General features: G+C 43.5%; 1 protein-coding gene across 1 annotated transcript in view; it reads left to right on the top strand.

Annotated features, from left to right (window-relative positions):
- Positions 1 to 19,531, top strand: part of GVQW3 (GVQW motif containing 3) — a 29,058-nt gene extending 9,527 nt beyond the window's left edge. Inside the window, exon 3 of the mRNA XM_050756462.1 lies at positions 18,268 to 19,531. Coding sequence (XP_050612419.1) covers positions 18,268 to 18,507 — 240 coding nt within the window. The 3' untranslated portion in view covers positions 18,508 to 19,531. The remainder of the gene's footprint in view (positions 1 to 18,267) is intronic.
- Positions 19,532 to 19,861: the final 330 nt, after the last annotated feature.

The raw sequence follows: 19,861 nt of genomic DNA on the forward strand, positions 1-19,861 counted from the left end.
TAAATGACCTTTTCTGGAGCCAGTTGGCAGGAGTCTTTGCCTGGGGCAGGATGGCAGGTGTTAAGTCCACAAAGACAAATGCATAGTGTCATAGCTATTTAAGCAAAACAGACCAGAAGACCAAAATGGCTGTTTCTCTTAAAGAAAAGATGTGTGCCCTATTTCCTGGGCCAAACGCTGGAGCACTGAGCAAAGTTAGCAGTATTAGAAGGAAACTGCCTACTGCATTATTTATGGGAGACAAGGGCATTGACAGAAAGCCAGGAAAAGGAGAGTTTAATGCTTTGCGGTTTTGATATTTTTGTCCATTGTAGAAAATTTGGAAAGTTTAGAAATGTTTAAAGAAGCAGCCAGGAGTCCACTCCTAGGGTTCGGGTCTTTCATCAGACCCATCTCCTTGCCTCAGCTTCCTCCTTCAAAAACAGCCAGCCAGGCCGGGCACAGTGGCTCACGCCTGTAATCCCAGCCATTTGGGAGGCTGAGGCCGGCAGATCACTTGAGGTAAGGAGTTCGAGACCAACCTGGCCATCATGGTAAAACCCCGTCTCTACTAAAAATACAAAAATTAGCTGGGCGTGGTGGTGCACGCCTGTAATCCCAGCTACTCAGAAGGCTGATGCAGGAGAATTGCTTGGACCTGGGCGGTGGAGGTTGCAGTGAGCTGAGATCACACCACTGCACTCCAGCCTGGGCGAGAGAGTGAGACTCTGTCTCAAAACAAAAACAAAAACAAAAACAAAAAACAGCGGTCATTTGCTGAATTCCTTCTTTGAGCCTGGGCCTGCACTAGGCACAGAGTACAGCCCTTGTCCTTGGGCAGTGCCCAGCATTGTGGGTTAGGGAAGGGGCCAGAGGTTGAGAGGAGCACCAAGAAAGGATTTCTACCTTAGACTGTCAATTTTTCTCAGAGGACAGAGCTGAGGAACAAACTTTTGTAAAGAATTGAAACAAAAAGTTGTAATCATCAACTGAGGGTGATTGTGAAAATGAGACAGTGGACTGTAAAGGAGCAAAACACAGAACGATGGTAACTGTAGCTCTTCTTATGTAAGAGAGCCTGGAGCTCTGTCCACAAGGATTTAGTGTGTAATATTACCTCTCAGAAGAAACTGGACTTGAGGCTGTGGGCCAGTGCCCCTGTACCTCGCATTAAGAACCTAATAAGTGAAAATTCAGGATTACAACCCAAACTCGATGAGGGAATTGGCCCAGGGAGGTTGAATGATTTTCTTGAATCACACATTTAGTTGGTGGCAGAGCCAGGATAATAATGAACGACCTTGAACTTCACTCAATCCGTGAGTTTTTTCTATTACTCCATCAGTAATTATTTCCTTTACTAAAATGTACATTCTTACAGTATCTTTAAAATCATGCTCACCCTCGCATTTAACAAATGATTTACCAACAGTTGGTTTACATACAATGTTTAAGGAACATATTTATGGCATAGAAAGTGGTGCAGAGGGTTTTACCAAATTTCTCTAGGGTGTCCAGGTCCCCTGGTCCTTCCAGAGGTGTGTATTCGTAAGTAAATGTTGGCATTCTGTCATCCATTTTTTCCAGATGTTCTTCCCAAGTAGTGTGTTATGTTTTGTGTTTTTAATATGTCTCATATATGTTTTTAAAAATCTGGGCACATAAATCCTAATAAAGCTCTCGACTATCTCCTCTGTGCTGTCTCAGATTTCTGAGTATGCTTATATTCATGACACAGTGTCTGAAGTCATGAATGCTATCACATAATTAGGACTTATATCCCTAAACCCCAGTCTTATGTTTCTAGATGTTCTGAAAATTCTTTACACTTCACTTATAAATGCCACTATACTGTGCCATGACATTTCCATAGTAACATATATTTCAAACATGAAAACAGGAAGCCCAAGGAAAAGGGAAGTTGGTTTCCAATGCATAAATAAAAAAATTAAAAATTGTAGAATACATAAAATGAGGTGATGGGTGTAGTATGAGGGGATACAATTAGGGGACTGTGTATTTTATTCTACTTTGACCTCCTGAACAGAATGTTCCTGCAGGCTCACCTTAAGGATGGGCAGTACCTACCACCCACCCAGTGACCCAATCTTGGAATCATGCTTTCTTTGACCCTGAGCAGGTCCATGTGGTTTCCCCAACATCTCATACTGTCACCTACTGCAACTGGACAGGGGTGGCCACCCACCTCTCACCTCACCGTCTGAAGACCATCCCCTACACTGCTCCTATGCTATTTGGCTTGGAGTTTGCTGAAAACTGGAGGCTTTGGACACCAACTTTTTGAGCTTGCTCAATCATGCCCCACTTTGTGCCTGGAATCCCTCTCTGCTGCCATCCACCTGGCAAACTCCCCTTTTGGACTCAAGCCTCAGTCTCACCATTGCTGTTCTCCCCCACCACCCACCAACCCACTCAGTGAAGCAGCTGCCCTCCCCCACCATCATGTACAATGCACATTCTTTATTTTTTTAGCTTTAGCTTTTGTGGATACATAGTAGGTGTATATATTTATGGAGTACATTGGATATTTTGATTCAGGCATACAATGTATAATAATCACATCAGGGTAAATGGGGTATCCATCACCTCAAGCATTCATCCTTTGTGTTACAAACAATCCAATTATATTCTTAGTTATTATTATTATTATTATTTGAGAGGAGTCTTGCTCTGTCACCTAGGCTGGAGTGCAATGGTGCCATCTCGGCTCACTGCAGCCTCCACCTCCTGGGTTCAAGCAATTTTCGTGCTTCAGCCTCCCGAGTAGCTGGCATTACAGGTGCACGCCACCACACCTGGCTAATTTTTGTGTTTTAGTAGAGACAAGGTTTCACCATGTTGACCAGGCTGGTCTTGAACTCCTGACCTCAGGTGATCTGCCTGCCTTGGCCTCCCAAAGTGCTGGGATTACAGGCGTGAGCCACCACGCCCAGGCTTCCTTTAGTTATTTTTAAATGTACAATTACATTATTATGACTATAGTCACCCTACTGTGCTATCAAATATTAGATCTTATTCATTCTTTCTAATTATTTTTTGGTACCCATTTACCATCCCTTCTTCCCCCCACCCCACCCTCCACTATCCTTCCCAGCCTCTGGTAACCATCATTCTACTCTCTATATCCATAAGTTCATTTATTTTAATTTTAGCTCCTATAAGTAAGTGAGAGGTTTGTCTTTCTGTGCTTGGCTTATTTCACTTAACATAATGACCTCCAGTTCCATCCATGTTGTTGCAAATGACAGAATCTCATTCTTTTTAATGACTGAATAGCACTCCATTGTGTACATATGCCACATTCTCTTTATCTATTTGTCTGTTGACGGACACTTGGGCTGCTTCCAAATCTTGGCTATTGTGAATAGTGCTGCAAAAATACATGGGAGTGCAGGTATCTGTTTGATATACCGATTTGCTTTCTTTTGGGTATATACCTAGCAATGGGATTGCTAGATTATATGGTAGCTCTATTTTTAGTTTTTTGCAGAACCTTCAAACTGTTCTCTGTAGTGGATGTACTCATTTACATTCCCATCAGCAGTGTATGAGGGTTCCCTTTTCTCCGCATCCTTGCCAACATTCATTATTGCCTGTCTTTTGAATAAAAGCAATTTTAACTGGGGTGAGATAATATCTGATTGTAGCAATGCACATTCTGACGTCAAGAAAACTGTAACACTTAACTGAACTTAGTTGTTTGCAGGATGTTTTTCTTCCCTACCAGCCCAGGACCTCCTAAAAGCCAAGCCCACATCTGATTCTTCCGTGTTCCCTGCACCCAGAATAAACCTTGCCTGGAACTGCTCAATAAATGTTTGATAGATGAATGAAAGAAGGGATTTTTCTGGTAATTTTTTTATTGTGGTAAAATTCATATGACAAAATTCACCATTTTAACCACTTTAAAGTGTACATCTCAGTTGCATTTAGTGCATTCACAGTGCTGTGCAACCATCACCACTATCTAGTTCAGAACATTTTCATCACACTAGAAGGAAACCCTATACTCATTAAGCAGTCATTCTCCATTCTTTCTTATCCTTGGCCCCAGCAACCATTAATCAACTTTCTATCTCTATGGATATGTTTGGACTCATGTATGTCTGTTTTATATTTTGAGTAATAATCCCATACTGTGTTATTTATTTTGTTGCTCAAGTTGTTCCAGCTTTGGCCATTGGATGTTTTTTCAGGTTGGCTTCTGTGTCCCTTTGATGTGCTCGTAACCTTTTGTTTTTTCTTAGCACGTCCTTACCTTCTGGTACTACAATATACTCCAAGATTATCTTGTTTTTTGCCTCTCCACACCTGTGACCAGCCATTTCTCTATTCTCGATTTCTCTCTAGCCCTGGTTCATTTTATTGGAGAATGGTGTTTAGAAGATATGGGCAATGAGTGTATTGCTACCAGAATTTGGGTTTTTTTGATATCTTCCATGTCTCTACTTAACACGCTCAATTTTTTTCTCTAGGTTATTGATCATATGGAATACAGTTATAATGGTTTTAATGACTTTATCTACCAATTTTACCTATCTCCCTCAGTTTCAGTTGACTGACTTTTGGAAACAGTTTTTGGCTACTACTTTTAAGCTTTGTTAGATGAGACCAGAGTAATATTAGTCTAGGGCTAATTTTGCCCCAGTGTTGAGGGCACCTGAAACCTTATGAAATATGTCTTGCCACTCTAGATGTTAGGAATAGGAAGTGGACCTGTGTGATCTCCAAAAATAGTTCCTTCTAATCCTTTTAGGTAGTTCTTTCTCTGGCCTCTGGTAGTTTCCTTACATGCATGCTGAAGACTTGAGGGGGCTTTGTATATTTGGAAGCAGTGTTGCCAGGTGGTACTCAGAGGTTCTGGGATATATCTTCCTGGTCAACTTTTCCTTTTGTCATTATCATTATCTTATGATTCTTTTTCCCTAGTAATTATTTTCAACTTAAAATCTGTCAATATTGCATTATTTTGCTTAGCATTTGCCTAGTATATTTTCCCATCCTTTTAATGTTTCTGTGCTATTATTATTATTATTTTATTTATTTATTTTTTTTTTTTGAGACAGGGTCTTACTCCTGTTGCCCAGGCCGGAGTACAGTGGCATGATCTTGGCTCACTGCAAACTATGCTTCCCGGACTCAAGGGATCCTCCCACCACAGCTCCCCAGGTAGCTGAGACTGCACATGCATGCCACCACACCCAGCTAATTTTGTACTTTTTTGTAGGGATAGAGTTTCATCACATTGCCCAGGCTGGTCTCGAACTCCTGGGGTCAAGCAGTCATCCCACCTTGGCCTCCTAAAGTGCTGAGATTACAAGCATGAACCACCATGCCTGGGCTCAAATTAGGTGCTTTAACAGCCAGTGTTTATTTAGATTTATAAACCTGCCTACCAGTTTTGTTGCCTATCTTTCTCTCTTTTTACTGAAATATAATTCATATCCAATAAAATCATTAGTATATTTACAAAATTGTAGAACCATCACCACTAATTTTAGAACAGTTACAGCATTCCAAAAGGAAACCCCCTACCCATTAGCAGTCTCCTCATTTTCTTTAATCCCCTGGCAACCACTCATATACTTTCTGTCTCCATGGATTTGCCTATTTTGGAGATTTCATATAAATGAAATCGTAATATGTAGCCTTTTATGTCTGGCTTCTTTCACTTAGCCGAATGTGTTTAAGGTTCATCCATGTTGGAGCATGGGTCAGTCCTTCATTCCTTTTTTTTTTTTTTTTTTTTTTTTTGAGACGGAGTTTCGCTCTTGTTGCCCAGGCTGGAGTACAATGGCGATCTCAGCTCACCACAACCTCCACCTCCAGGGTTCAAGCGATTCTCCTGCCTTAGCCTCCTGAGTAGCTGGGGCTACAGGTACGTGTCACCATGCCCAGCTAATTTTTGCATTTTTAGTAGAGACGGGGTTTCACCATGTTGGCCAGGATGGTCTCGGTCTCTTGACCTCGTGATCCGCCCACCTCGGCCTCCCAAAGTGCTAGGATTACAGGAGTGAGCCACCACACTCAGCCCCTTCATTCCTTTTTATGGCTGAATAACATTCCATTGTGTGGATCTACCACATTCTATTTATTTATCAGTTGATGGACATTTAGGTTGTTTTCACCTTTTGGCTATTATGCAGAATACTGCTATGAATGTTCATGTACAAGTTTTTTGTGAACATATATTTTTAATTCCCTTGGGTATACACCTAGGAGTGGTATTCATAAATAATTCATTATTTCTTGTATTCAGTGGTATGCTGGTAAATATTTAACACCAGTTTTCATTTGGTAGGTTTGGGGATCTCTGATTTGTAACATTTGTTAATTTCTAGAGTGTAAATATTCAAATTACCAATGTGGCACATTGAATGTAGAGTTGGGAAGAGATGCAGAGCAGTACACCATTCCATAGTATGTCTACTGTATAAACACAGGAGATACAAATAAAAGTTGCATGGATAATAGCATAATGTGGTAAAATAATTAAGACATGTATTGTAAGGATTTTTGACCTTTATATTTAAAGTGATTCATTTAACTGTAAGTTTACATAATTTAATTTTTGGAAATGGGCTGGATGAGGTGGCTTATGCCCGTAATCCCAGCACTTTGGGAGGCTGAGGCAGGTGGATCATCTGAGGTCAGGAGTTTTGAGACCAGCCTGCCCAACATGGTGAAACCCCATCTCTACAAAAGTATGAAAAGTAGCCTGGCGTGGTGACTTGTGCCTGTAGTCCCAGCTACTTGGGAGGCTGAGGTAGGAGAATCCCTTGAACCCAGGAGGCAGAAGTTGTAGTGAGCCAAGATGGCACCACTGCACTCTAGCCTGGGTCATAGAGTGAGACTCTGTCTCAAAAAAAAAAAAAAAAAAGAAAGAAAAGAAAAGAAAGAAAATGACTGTGTAACAACCAATTCTCAAAATTCCTGAAAGTTTTAACAGTCTGCTATCTGGGCTGATGAGATCTAGCTTCAGTGCCTCACTTGTATCCCACACCTTACATGCTACTACTTCTTTCTGCATTACATTTTCTTTTTTTTTTTTTTTTTTTTCTTTCGAGACAGAGTCTCACTTTGTAACCCAAGCTGCCAAGCTAGAGTGCCGTGGTGCAATCTCAGCTCACTGCAGCTCTGCCTCCAGGGCTTAAGTGATTTTCATGCCTCAGCTTCCCGAGTATCTGGGACTACAGGTGCACACCACCACGCCCAGCTAATTTTTTGTATTTCTAGTAGAGACGGGGTTTCACCATGTTGCCCAGGGTGGTCTCGAACTCCTGAGCTCAGGTGATCTGCCTGCCTCGGCCTCCCAAAGTGCTGGGATTACAGGTGTGAGCCACTGTGCCTGGCCTCAATTTTCTTTAAAAAAAATTTTTTTTAATGGAGTTGGTCTTGCTATGCTGGCCAGGTTGGTCTTGAACGCCTGACCTCAAGCGATCCTCCCACCTCAGCCTCCTAAAGTGCTAGGATTATAGGCATGAGCCACCATGCCCAGCCTGAATTCAATTTTCTTTTCTTTTCTTTTTTTTTTTTTTTTGAGATGGAGTCTCGCTCTGTCGCCCAGGCTGGAGTGCAGTGGCCAGATCTCAACTCACTGCGAGCTCTGCCTCCCAGGTTTACATCATTCTCCTGCCTCAGCCTCCCAAGTAGCTGGGACTACAGGCGCCCACCACCTCGCCCGGCTAGTTTTTTGTATTTTTTAGTAGAGACGGGGTTTCACCATGTTAGCCAGGATGGTCTCGATCTCCTGACCTCATGATCCACCCGTCTCGGCCTCCCAAAGTGCTGGAATTACAGGCTTGAGCCACCGCACCCGGCCTCAATTTTCTTATAGAAGTGTATCTGTTAATGTGTTAAAATACTTCCAGCAAGTTTCTGTGAGGTAAACTGTCTTTGTTCATCAGAAAATGTCTGTAAGTTTGGCTCTCACTTGTTAATTTGACTGTGTATAGGATTCTGGTTTGAGATCTGTTTTTTGTGCACACTTTGAAGATATTATCCTACTGTCTCCTGGTTCCCATGTTGCTGATGAGAAAGCTGATTTCATTGTAGTTAACATTCCTTTTGATAATCTGACCCTTGTCACTGCAGACTTTTGTATTTGCCTTGTGGTTCTGCAGTTTCATCAGTATGTGACTAGTCATGTAATTATTTATTATTTTATTTTATTTTATTTTATTTTATTTTATTTTACTTGAGACAGGGTCTCACTCTGTCACCCAGGCTGTAGTGCAGTGGCACAATCTCAGCTCACTGTAACCTCTACCTCCCAGGTTCAAGTGATTCTCCTGCCTCAGCCTCCTGAGTAACTGGGATTACAGGCATGCACCACCACTGCCTGGCTAATTTTTGTATTTTTAGTAGAGATGGGGTTTCACCATGTTGGCCAGGCTGATCTCGAACTCCTGACCTCAAATGATCCACCCACCTTGGCCTCCCAAAGTGCTGGGATTACCGGCATGAGCCACCGTGCCTGGACTGTTTATTTACTGTCTTGGTATGTTTCTCCAGTTTTGGAATATTATCAATAATTCATGATGGTTAATTGTATTTGTCAATTTGACTGGGCCACGGGGTGCCCAGATATTTGGTCACACAATTATTCTGGGTGTGTCTGGGAGGGTGTTTCTGGATGCGTTAACATTTGAATCAATAGGCTGAGTAAAGCAGACTGCCCTTTCTAATAATGCGAAGGGGCCTCATTCAATTGTTGAAGGCCTGAATGGAACAAAAAGGCTGACTCTCCTGCAAGTAAGAGGAAACTCCTCCTACCTGGCTGCTCGAAATAGGACATCAGTCTTTTCCTGCCTCCAGACTCAAACTGAAACATCAGCTCTTTTTTTTGGGTCTCAAGACTGCAGGATTTTGAACTGGAACTTACACCACTGGCTCTCCTTTTCCTCAGGCCTCTGGACACAGGCTGGAAAGTCACTGTTGGCTCTCCTGGGTCTACAGCTTGCCAGGTACAGATCTTGGAACTTCTCAGCCTCCATAATTGCGTGAGCCAATTCCTTATAATAAATCTCTCTCTCTCTCTGTACACACACACACACACACACACACACACACACACACACACATCTTGTTGGTTCTGTTTCCTGTTTCTCTGAAGAACCCCATAATATTTTAAATAATGATTTTCCACCATTCCCTCTGTTAAATCTTTGGGTTTTTTTGAGATGGAGTTTCGCTCTGGTCACCCAGGCTGGAGTGCATTGGCGTGATCTCTGCTCACTGCCACCTCCGCCTCCCAGGTTCAAGCAATTCCCATCTTAGCCTCCCGATTAGCTGGGATTACAGGCAGCTGCCACCACGCCCAGCTAATTTTTGTATTTTTCAGTAGAGACAGGGTTTCACCATGTTGGCCAGGTTGGTCCTGAACTCCTGACCTCAGATAATCCTCCTGCCTCAGCCTCCCAAAGTGCTGGGATTGCAGGCGTGAGCCACTGCGCCTAGCCCTTTTTTTTTTTTTTTTTTGAGATGGAGTCTCACACCCTTGTCGCCGATGCTGGAGTGCAATGGCGCAATGTCAGCTCACTGCAACCTCCGCCTCCTGGGTTCAAGTGATTCTCTTGGCTCAGTCTCCCGAGCAGCTGGGATTACAGGTGCACGCCACCACGCCTGGCTAATTTTTGTATTTTTAGTAGAGCCAGGGTTTCACCATTTGACCAGATTGGTCTCGAACTCCTGACCTCAGGTGATCTGCCCACCTCAGCCTCCCAAAGTGCTGGGATTACAGGCATGAGCCACTGCACCCGGTCCCTCTGTTAAATCTTTCTGGAACTCCTATGAGACATCTGTTTGGCTCTCTCTTTTTATTCTTCATTTCTCTTAAATTCTTGTTCAGATTTTCTCTGTTTATCTCTCTTTACTCCATTTTGGGTCATGTCCTCAAAATGTCTCTTCAGATTCCCTCTTCAGCTAGCTCGAATATGTAGGTTAACTCATCTTTGAGTCTTTAATTTTAGTAATTATGTTTTTATTTCTGGAAGTTCTATATGGTTCTTTTTCAAATTTCCCAACTCTTTCTCCTCCATACTATTCTGTTCCTTTATTATCCTTTATTATGCCTTCTATTTTATTTATATATATATAGATATATAAAATACATGGGATAAAATACATCGCACTATTAGAAAGGGCAGTCTGCTTTTCTTCCATGAAAAGGAGACAGGCGCGTGCCACCACACCCGGCTAATTTCTGTATTTTTAGTAGAGACAGGGTTTCACCATGTTGGTCAAGCTGGTTTGGAACCCTGACCTCATGATCTGCCTGCCTCGGTTTCCCAAAGTGCTGGGATTACAGGCATGAGTCACCACTCCCGGCCTTGGAGGTAGACATAATCTCCTGTATTAGGGTTCTCCAGAGAAATAGGACCATTAGGAGATATATGTAAATAGATTTATTCTGTCATATGATTTATTGTGATTATGGAGGCTGAGAAGTCCTTTGAACTGCCATTTGCAAGCTGGAGCCCAGGAAAGCCAATGGTGGTGTTCTAGTCCAAGCCCAAAGACGAAGACCTGAGAACTAGAGTTTAGTGGGTTTTGTTGTTTGTTTGTTTGTTTGTTTAGAAACAGGATATTGTTCTGGCACCCAGGCTGGAGTATAGTGGCACGATTTTAGCTCACTGCAGCCTTGCATTCCTGGGCTCAAGCAGTCCTCCCGCCTCAGCCTCCTGAGTAGGTGGGACTACAGGCATGTGCCACCATGCCCAAATAATTTTTTATTTTTATTTTTTGTAGAGACGGAACCTCACTATGTTGCCCAGGCTGGTCTTGAACTCCTTGTCTCAAGGGATCCTCCTGCCTTGGCCTCCCAAAGCTCTGGGATTATCAGCATGAGCCACCATGCCCAGCCAAAACCAGGTGTAAACTCCAGTCTGAGTCCAAAGGCCGAAGAGCCAGGAGTGCTGGTGCACAAGGGCAGGAGAAGATAGATGTCACAGCTCAAGAAGCAAGAACAAATTTGCCCTTCTCCTATCTTTTTGTTCTATTCAGGTCCTCAATGAATTGGATGATGTCCATGCACATCCTAATGAAGGGGTGCCTCTTCGTTACTCAGTCTACCAATTCAAATGCTAATCTCTTCCAGAAACATCCCCACAGACACACCCAGAAATAATGTTTTCCAATCTATCTGAGTACCCCAGGACTCAGTCAAGTGAACACACAAAATTGGCTGTCACATCTCCATTTTGTTTGTTTATTTATTTATTTATTTTAGACTAGTTAAGTTTAGTAGTGAGAAAGAGGGAAGGAGTAGAACGAGGAGTTCAATCTGTGATTGACTGTGAACAATCGATTGAGATAACTCACTACCTTTGGACCAGCCATCTCCATTTTACAAATAAGAAAACTGAAGCTCAGAAAAGTTGTCTAAACTGCTTAAAGCCATACAACTTTAAGTGCGGAAATAGGTTTTGTGTTCAATCTGTTTCTCTATAAAATCCCATGTGGGACATCCAGGCATCTAAAAGGTAGCTCAGTACGTCTGCCTTCTCTCCATTGTTAGCCTTTATGGACAATTTTTGCTGGAGCAAATATTCTGAAAAAGATTCCTGCTGTTTCCTATGGGCGTAAACAGCAAGCAGGTGAAGCCAGGCTGTCTTGAGACTGGGAGCCCCTGGTAGGAGCATTTGGCTGGAAAGATGTGGAAGTCAATAAGCATTTCCTCCACCACCCAGAAGCATCTCCAAGCTTCTGCAGGAGGTGGGCAGTGAAGGGGACGTACCAAGCATCCCACGCATAATCTTTGGTCTGCCTCAGGCAGAAGGAGGAAGCCCAGGCCACGGTAGGACTTACCTGTTGAGTCCTTCTGGGTTTGGGCCATGTCTTAGCAGAGACTGGCATACTCTCAGGCTTTTCACTTCCTTCCTTAGATTGGGGGCACCTCTTACCCTGTGCATCTTGCACAAAGCCTGGTCCTGAGTAGGTGCCCTGCAAAGGCGCAGGGGATCAATGGGGATGACTGAGGTCTAACTGAAGAAAAAGAAGGCATTTCAAGTCTCTACAGGATGGGAACTTTAATGAGTATAAATAGCTACCCTTTATTGAGCATTGATTATGTGTGGACACTTTTTATGCATGTATATTGCAATATTTTTAGCTGCAAGTAATGATAACTAACAGTGACTTAAATAGGTAGTTATTTTCTAGCATAACAAGAATTCCAAAGGTGCTACTTTGGTCTTTCCATCTTGGTTACAAGATGACTGTGACACCCAGCCCTCACCTCCAAGTTCAAGGCAAGCAGGGGTTGGGAGGCACAGACAGTTCAGACTCAGCAGTCCTGTTTCATCAGGAAAGCAAAAGCTCTCCCAGTAACTCCCAGCAGAGTTCTATTAAATCTCATTGGCCCAAGGGAGCTGCAGTGGTAGGTAACAAGGAGCAAATGACTTTTGGGTAGCCAGTCAACAGGGTCTGCCATGTGCATAGGAAGCACAGTATGTATTTGGCATGGAGTCGGTACTCAATAAGCATTAGCTATTTGGTATGCCTGTGCGTGTTTGTGTGTCTACGTGTGGTTATATGTATATTCTCCATTTTCCCAAACAGTCCTTGGAAGTAGGTAGCATCCTCCTTTACTAATGGGACCTATCACACAGCTGGCAAAAGGCACAGGCTGAGCCACACAACAGACTCATTTCTTTCTGACTGAAGTCTGAAGGCTCTTTCCATTGCCATGCCATGTTCCGCCCTCCCCTTAAACTGCCCCTCTAAAATATTGTCTTGGAGTCACATCAGGTCCGAGTGGACTTGAGGAAGAAAGAAGAGGGAAGGAGATCAGATCAGTACTGTTGTCCAGGCTGTAGTGCAGTGGATTGTAGCTCGCTGCAGCCTCCAGTGATCCTCCTGCCTCAGCCTTCCAAGTAGCTAGGACAACAGGTGCATGCTACCATGCCTGGCTAATTAATTTAAAAAAAATTTTTTTTTGTAGAGACAGGGTCTCACTATGTTGCCCTGGCTGGTCTTGAACTCCTGGGCTCCAGTGATCCTCTTACTTCAGTCTCCCAAAGTGCTAGAATTACAGGCATTAGCCACCATGCCTGGTCTGGAGATCAGTTCTTTTTTACTTTTTTTGAGACAGGCTCTCCCTATGTCACTGAGGCTACAATGCAGTGGTTCAATCACAGCTCACTGTAGCCTCTACCTCCTGGGCTCAGGTGATCCTCCCACCTCAGCCTCCTGAGTAGCTGGGCCTATAGGCATGTATCACCATGCCCGCTAATTTTTGCATTTTTTATAGAGTCAGGGTTTCACCATGTTGCCCACTCTGGCCTCAAACTCCTGGGCTCAAGCAATCCACCCACCTAGGCCTCCCAAAATGCCGGGACTATAGATGTGAGCCACCACACCTGGCCTGGAGTTCAGTTCTGAAATAAGTTGACACCTGGTCCTGGGGCTATCCACAGAGTAACGATGAAGTCATGAGAGGAGGTTCCATAACTGTGTGCTAGAGTCATTCCTCCACCTGAGTGCAGCCGCTTTGGAATGGTCATGCTAAAAGGCTCAGCCTTTATTCTGATGATGCCACTACTGCCCAGAACTCCTCTGGGACTTGCTTTACAAGTTGCAAAAGACCTCAATCTCATTACTGTAATACTGCACTTCATTTCTGACCCCAAACCCAGCTGTAGCTTCTCATCTCACGAACTTCAAGTGACTTTTGACTATTGCCAAAAATCAAAAATCATTCCCTGAAGACAGAGAGTATTGTAATTTAGATGCAAAAAAATGTGTTGTCTGCTTTGCAGCCAATTTTCAAATAAAAAAGAAATGTTTAAAGCAGTGGAAGCACTGTTTAAATAAATATGCCGGGCCAGGCGCGGTGGCTCACGCCTGTAATCCCAGCACTTTAGGAGGCTGAGGTGGGTGGATCACAAGGTCAGGAGATTGAGACCATCCTGGCTAACACAGTGAAACCCCGTTTCTACTAAAAATACAAGAAATTAGCCGGGCGTGGAGGTGCGCGCCTGTAGTCCCAGCTACTTGGGAGGCTGAGGCAGGAGAATGGCGTGAACCTCGGAGGCGGAGCTTGCAGTGAGCCGAGATAGCACCACTGCACTCCAGCCTGGGCTACAGAGTGAGACTCTGTCTCAAAAAAATAAAATGAATTAATAAATAAATAAATATGCCCACCCAGGTTGACATCTTGGAAGAGGATACCTCTAAGTTTGGTTGTATAATTTCTGCTGTGTTTAAGAAAAATTACTTAACTTGTGAGACATTGTGAAAAGGACACTGGACTTGGTAAAGATACAAATGGGATTATAATGTTGGTCAGGTGAGACATGTTGTTGCGTTGGTGAAATTTATAAATTGATATTTTTTTCTCAGAGCAATTTGGCAATGAGCATCACGAAGCTTTAAAGAGTTTAAAGCGGGCTGGGCGCAGTGGCTCACACCTGTAATCCCAACACTTTGGGAGGCCAAGGTGAGCAGATCACAAGTCAGGAGTTCGAGACCAGCCTGGTCAACATGGTAAAACTCCATCGCTACTAAAAATACAAAAATTAGCTGGGTATGGTGGTGCATGCCTGTAATCCCAGCTACCCAGGAGGCTGAGGCAGAAGCCTCGCTTGAACCCGGGAGGTGGAGTTTGCAGTGAGCTGAGATCGTGCCACTGCACTCCAGCCTGGGCGACAGAGCAAGACTCCCTCTCAAAAAAAAAAAAAAAAAAAAAAAAAAAAATTTAAACCAGTTGACCTAGGAATGAATCTTCTAGGAAGATTTCTTAGGAATCTTTCTTAGGAAAACAGAGATGCAGACAAAGATTTATGTAACAGCTATTCATTGCAGACTTATTTGTGAAAATAGTAAAAAGAAGGAAATAACCCAAATACCCCACAATGGAGAAATTGTTAAGAAAATTATGGCATACTCATTAAGAGAAATAATGCAGCTGGCCGGGCGCGGTGGCTCAAGCCTGTAATCCCAGCACTTTGGGAGGCCGAGATGGGCGGATCACGAGGTCAGGAGATCAAGACCATCCTGGCTAATACGGTGAAACCCCATCTCTACTAAAAAATACAAAAAACTAGCCGGGCGAGGTGGCGGGCACCTGTAGTCCCAGCTACTCAGGAGGCTGAGGCAGGAGAATGGCGTGAACCCGGGAGGCGGAGCTTGCAGTGAGCCGAGATCCGGCCACTGCACTCCAGCCCGGGCGACAGAGCCAGACTCCGTCTCAAAAAAAAAAAAAAAAGAAAAAAGAAAAAGAAATAATGCAGCTATTTAAGATGATGTTTTTAAAGAACTGTCAATGATGTTTGAAGATGTTCACAATAAGATAGGTGATAAAATCAGACTATAAAACCACATGCATTATATGGTCCCATTTTTACTTTCTGTATGCTAAAAAAAAGCCCTCAAGATATATCCAAAACGTTACCAGTGGTTTGATCTGGGTGATGAAATTATAAGTGATTTTCAATTTGCTTCATTATGCTTTTATATATATAATTTTATTATTATAACTGTAAATATTATTTTTATAGTTAGAAAATATGTATAATGAACATTAAAATTACTTTTTAAGAAAGAAAGAAATGTGTTTTACTGGGAGAAAAGAGATCTGTCCCCAGGGTTCTGATGGTTTAGTGGAGGAAACGAGACACGTACACAGATACGTTTATTACAAAGCAGTAAGGGCTATCATGGAGGTTTTATCAAGTGTGGAGGAAAGGATTAGCTCTGCCTGGGAGAGTTGAAGGTTAGTGAAAAGAGGTAACATTTGTTTGGGCCTTGAAGGATGAATAGGGGTCCTCTAGGGCTTTGTAAACTGTGAAGCACTATCTAAGTGTAAGTTAGTCTTTGACTTTTATGATTACTGTCAAGGCTTACCTCATATAAAGCTCTCTTTCTTGTCTCTTTCCCATGCTCCCTGAAGCCCAGGATCCCTGGGACAGGAAGCAGCAGCAGTTAAACAGTCACACATCAGTGCTCCAGCAAGTGAACTGAGGTGCATCCAACTAAGGAGCAGATCCAGGACCAGAGGAAATAAAATTATCTGGGAGCAGGGCCAGGAAGGTGCTGGTGGGTAAACAGTTCCCCCTTATTTGCCACCCTGTGGTAAGGCTGGCTTTGCTTGAGGCCTCCACCCTGAGATTTGGGGCCATCTCCATCTGGGGATGGTAAAACCTGCGAATGAGTATCACACAGCAGTCTATGATTTACATTGGCAGGAAATGGTGCGTCAGATGTCCTTACAGCCTCCAGACAGGGTGGAGTGGAAAGGAGGGGTGTGAGTGAGGGGATCAGGAAGGGTGACAAGAGATTATTTGTTCGGGAGAAATTCTCAGAAGCTCAAGATTGGAAGGGACTTAAAAGTTCTATGATTTAATCCTCCCGATCCCCTTCCTAGCATCCCTATCACATTGTCATTCTTCCCAGGTGCAGCTCAGAGGCCACCTCTTCTATTACCTTCCACTTCAGTTCCTCTGGCCTATGCTTCAGGCATTTCCCATTATTTAATTTTACGAAAGAAAATTCAGTGTCCGCTACGTGCCAGGCAGTGTGCTTAGAATAGGTCCTCAATTTCAGTATGCCCTCCTGTGCCTCCTGTTGTTTATTTATGCAACAAATGTATACTGAATGCCTACTATATGCCAGGCAATGTTCTAGATGTGGTAACAGAGTGGAGGAAAATATAGCCAGGATCTCAGGCTCTCACGGACCTGTCATTCTAGTAGGAGAGATATACAATAAACAAACGAAAAAATAAAATATCGGGTTATAAATGTCAAGGAGCCAGCTTTGGGAAAATTTAGGGGAAGAACTTTCTATACAAAGAGAACAGCTAATTCCAAGATTCTCTGGGGGTAACCCCTGATTGCTCTAGGAACAAAAGGAAGGAAACTGTGGCCTTGTTCATGGAAAATGCTTCCTTCTTTATCTATAAATGAAAATCCTCTTATGTGTCAGGACGTAGTTCCAGCATTGCCTCTTTAGGCGAATCTATCCTGATTTCCCAGGTAGAGGTGACCCGTATCTCCTTTTCTCCTCACTGCTCCCTGAGTAGACTTCTGTGAACACACCTGTGACACTTTGCCATTCTTACCACCTTAAATCACTGTGACTCCCTAGTGGACCTCAGTCTCATTCAAGGGCAGGACTGAGCTTCCTATCTAAATCCCTAATGTCCAGGATAGAACCTGGCATAGAGTCTGTGATCAGTAATAGTTTGTTCCTTGAATACTGAACTGTCACCCAGCACCCTATCAGAGCCTCACTAGTGATGCTTATTTGGAATTGGCAACAATTTATTGATCAGTGCCAGGCCCTGTGCTGGGTACTTTCCACCCTGCTCATTCTTACAAGTCTCACAGTCGACATGTGCAGTAAGTATCATTATTTTATTCTATAATTAAAACTCAGGCCAGACTCAGTGGCTCATGCCTGTAATCCCAGCACTTTGGGAGGCTGAGGCAGGAGGATCACTTGAACCCAGGAGTTCAAGACCAGCCTGGGCAACAGAGTAAGACCCCTATCTCTAAAAAAAAAAAAAAAAAAATAAGAAAAAGTTGGGTGTGGTAGTGCATGTCTGTAGCCCTAGCTACTCGGGAGGCTGAGATGGGAGGATCACTTGAGCCCAGGAGTTGGAGGCTGCAGTAAGCTGTGATTGCACCACTGCACTCCAGCCTCCCAAAAAGAGAGGAACTTAGAGAATTAAAGTGATTATCTGAGGTGGCTCAGTAAGAAGAAACAGAACTGAGATTTGAACGCAAGTCTTCTTGATGCCAAATCCCAATGGTTCCTCTTTTATGTGATGTCACTCATCATGCATCAGTTCATCTGTCCTCTCTTTTCTCCTATATAATAATTTTCCTGGGAAAAGCATCTTTTTTTTTTTGTTTTTTTCATTCTACTATATTCCTTATGACACCAGAACAGTGCTTTGTATTTAGTACGTGGTCAATACATATGTCTTAAATCTCCAAGAGGTAGAAAAGAAAGAATGAATGTGTGAATGAATGCTTCACCCAAAGTGAATCAGTCTCTGGTAACAGTTCATAGGATGGAGATGGGCTGAAGAGAGGCGTTTCTGAGGGGAGGCACCTTCCCAAATACCTCCAGGCATCGATTCCAGGAGGGAGCGGTGAGGATGCTGTCTCTGTGCTAAAGCACTTGTTTCTTAGAAATCACACCTTTTGCTCAGCTGCATATCTCGGCAGGCAGGCAGGGCAGAGGGGAACATGCATGGCTTCCAATGAGTTGGGAAAATGAGGTTAGGTTTCAATTCAGATACTTATTTGTGTTTTCTAGGTCTGCACGGTCTATGAATTTTCAACGAGCAGTGATTCTGTTCCTCATCTTTCATTGCTTTATGGGACTTCAGGGAATGAAAGCATAACATCCTGCTTTCCCATAAGTTCTCTGGCTGCTGCACTGGCACCAATTAAAGACAGGTCTATGCAATTAATCAAAACCAATTTGGAAGCACTCTGGCGCTGTTCCTCTGATGTACTGCCTACTCCACATACAGTAGTTCCTCAGCTGCGGTGATGGAGCCAGGCACATAGGAGCTTTTGATGAACTGGCTGTACCGGCCCCAAGTGTTAACTATGTCATCTGACATGACTAATGAGGCTCCGGACTTGATCCGCGTGAGCGGAGCAGCCCTGCTGTCTGGAGGAGGCTCAGTTTCCACAGCCAGCCTGGGAAGAGGCTGCAACGTGCAGGGTACACACTGCATCATGTCAGCTGGAGTCCTGGAGGCCTCTAGTGTTGGAACTGGGAGTCATCCATGGAGAGGGTGATGGAAACTGTGCGCCAGGCTTTGTGTTGGGTGCCAGTGTGAATGTGACCCAATTTAAACTTCTAGCTCAGCCTCCTCATTTTAGACCTGAAAATCAAGACCCAGCAAAAGTGTGAGGCTTGCCAAAGACCTGAACTTTGGAGAGAGAAATGATGGAGAAGGCATGGTCTCTGCCCTGGATGAGAGGTAAATATGTATGAGGGTAACAACTGGGGCCTGGTGCAAGTATACTTCATCAAGGTTAACCACAGGCTTCCTTTCTTCCTTCTGCAAACCTTTATCAAGGAGAAGAGTTGCTTGTGCCCTTGTCACCTCAGCATTTCCAAGAGCATGGAATTTGGAGTCAACAGATCTGGGTTTGAGTCCCAGCCCTACTTTGAGTTGATGTAATCTTGCAAATCACTTCATTTTTCTGAGCCTTGGTTTCCTCAGCTGTAACACTGGAACAGGCCAAATACTGCCCAACCAACCTACCTCCATGAGCCCTTGTGTGACTCAACTGAGTTAATGGGTGTGAAAGTGTAAGTAAGAGCCTCTGCACGTGTTAGTTATTATTCCAGTTATCATCCCCCTAAGGAGCACTGGCTGAAATCTCTGGAATATGGATCCACAGATAGCTTTAACTCTCTTCCTCTTCCTGCCTCTTTCAAATGGACATAAAAACCAATTGGTCATCTGCCTATAATCTCAACAGCTTTCCCAGAGAGCCCATGCATAGAAAGAGGAAGAATTCAACCATTGTAAATTAATGTCATTCCATACATTGATTGAGCACCTACCACATGCCAGACATTGTGTGAGGGATCAGAGTTGGATAAGACATATTTCTTGGCCACCTTGAGAAGCTCACCATTTAGTAGGAGAAACAGACATGGGCATAAATAATTATAATGTGCTGTAGACAAATGCAATTGCCATAGGAAAGATACAAATCAAGTGTTTTGGGAGCCAGAGGATAGAATGATTCATTCCCCAAAAGGAGATTGGAAAAAGGTTCATCAATGAAGTGGTATTGAAGGATGGGCAGGGCTTAGCTCTGTCAGGAAGAATGAGACAGGGCATTCCAGACAGAGAGACCAGCATAGGCAAATGTATGAAATC

This window comes from Macaca thibetana, chromosome 14 (genome assembly GCF_024542745.1).
Source record: "Macaca thibetana thibetana isolate TM-01 chromosome 14, ASM2454274v1, whole genome shotgun sequence".
Classification (NCBI taxonomy): domain Eukaryota; kingdom Metazoa; phylum Chordata; class Mammalia; order Primates; family Cercopithecidae; genus Macaca; species Macaca thibetana.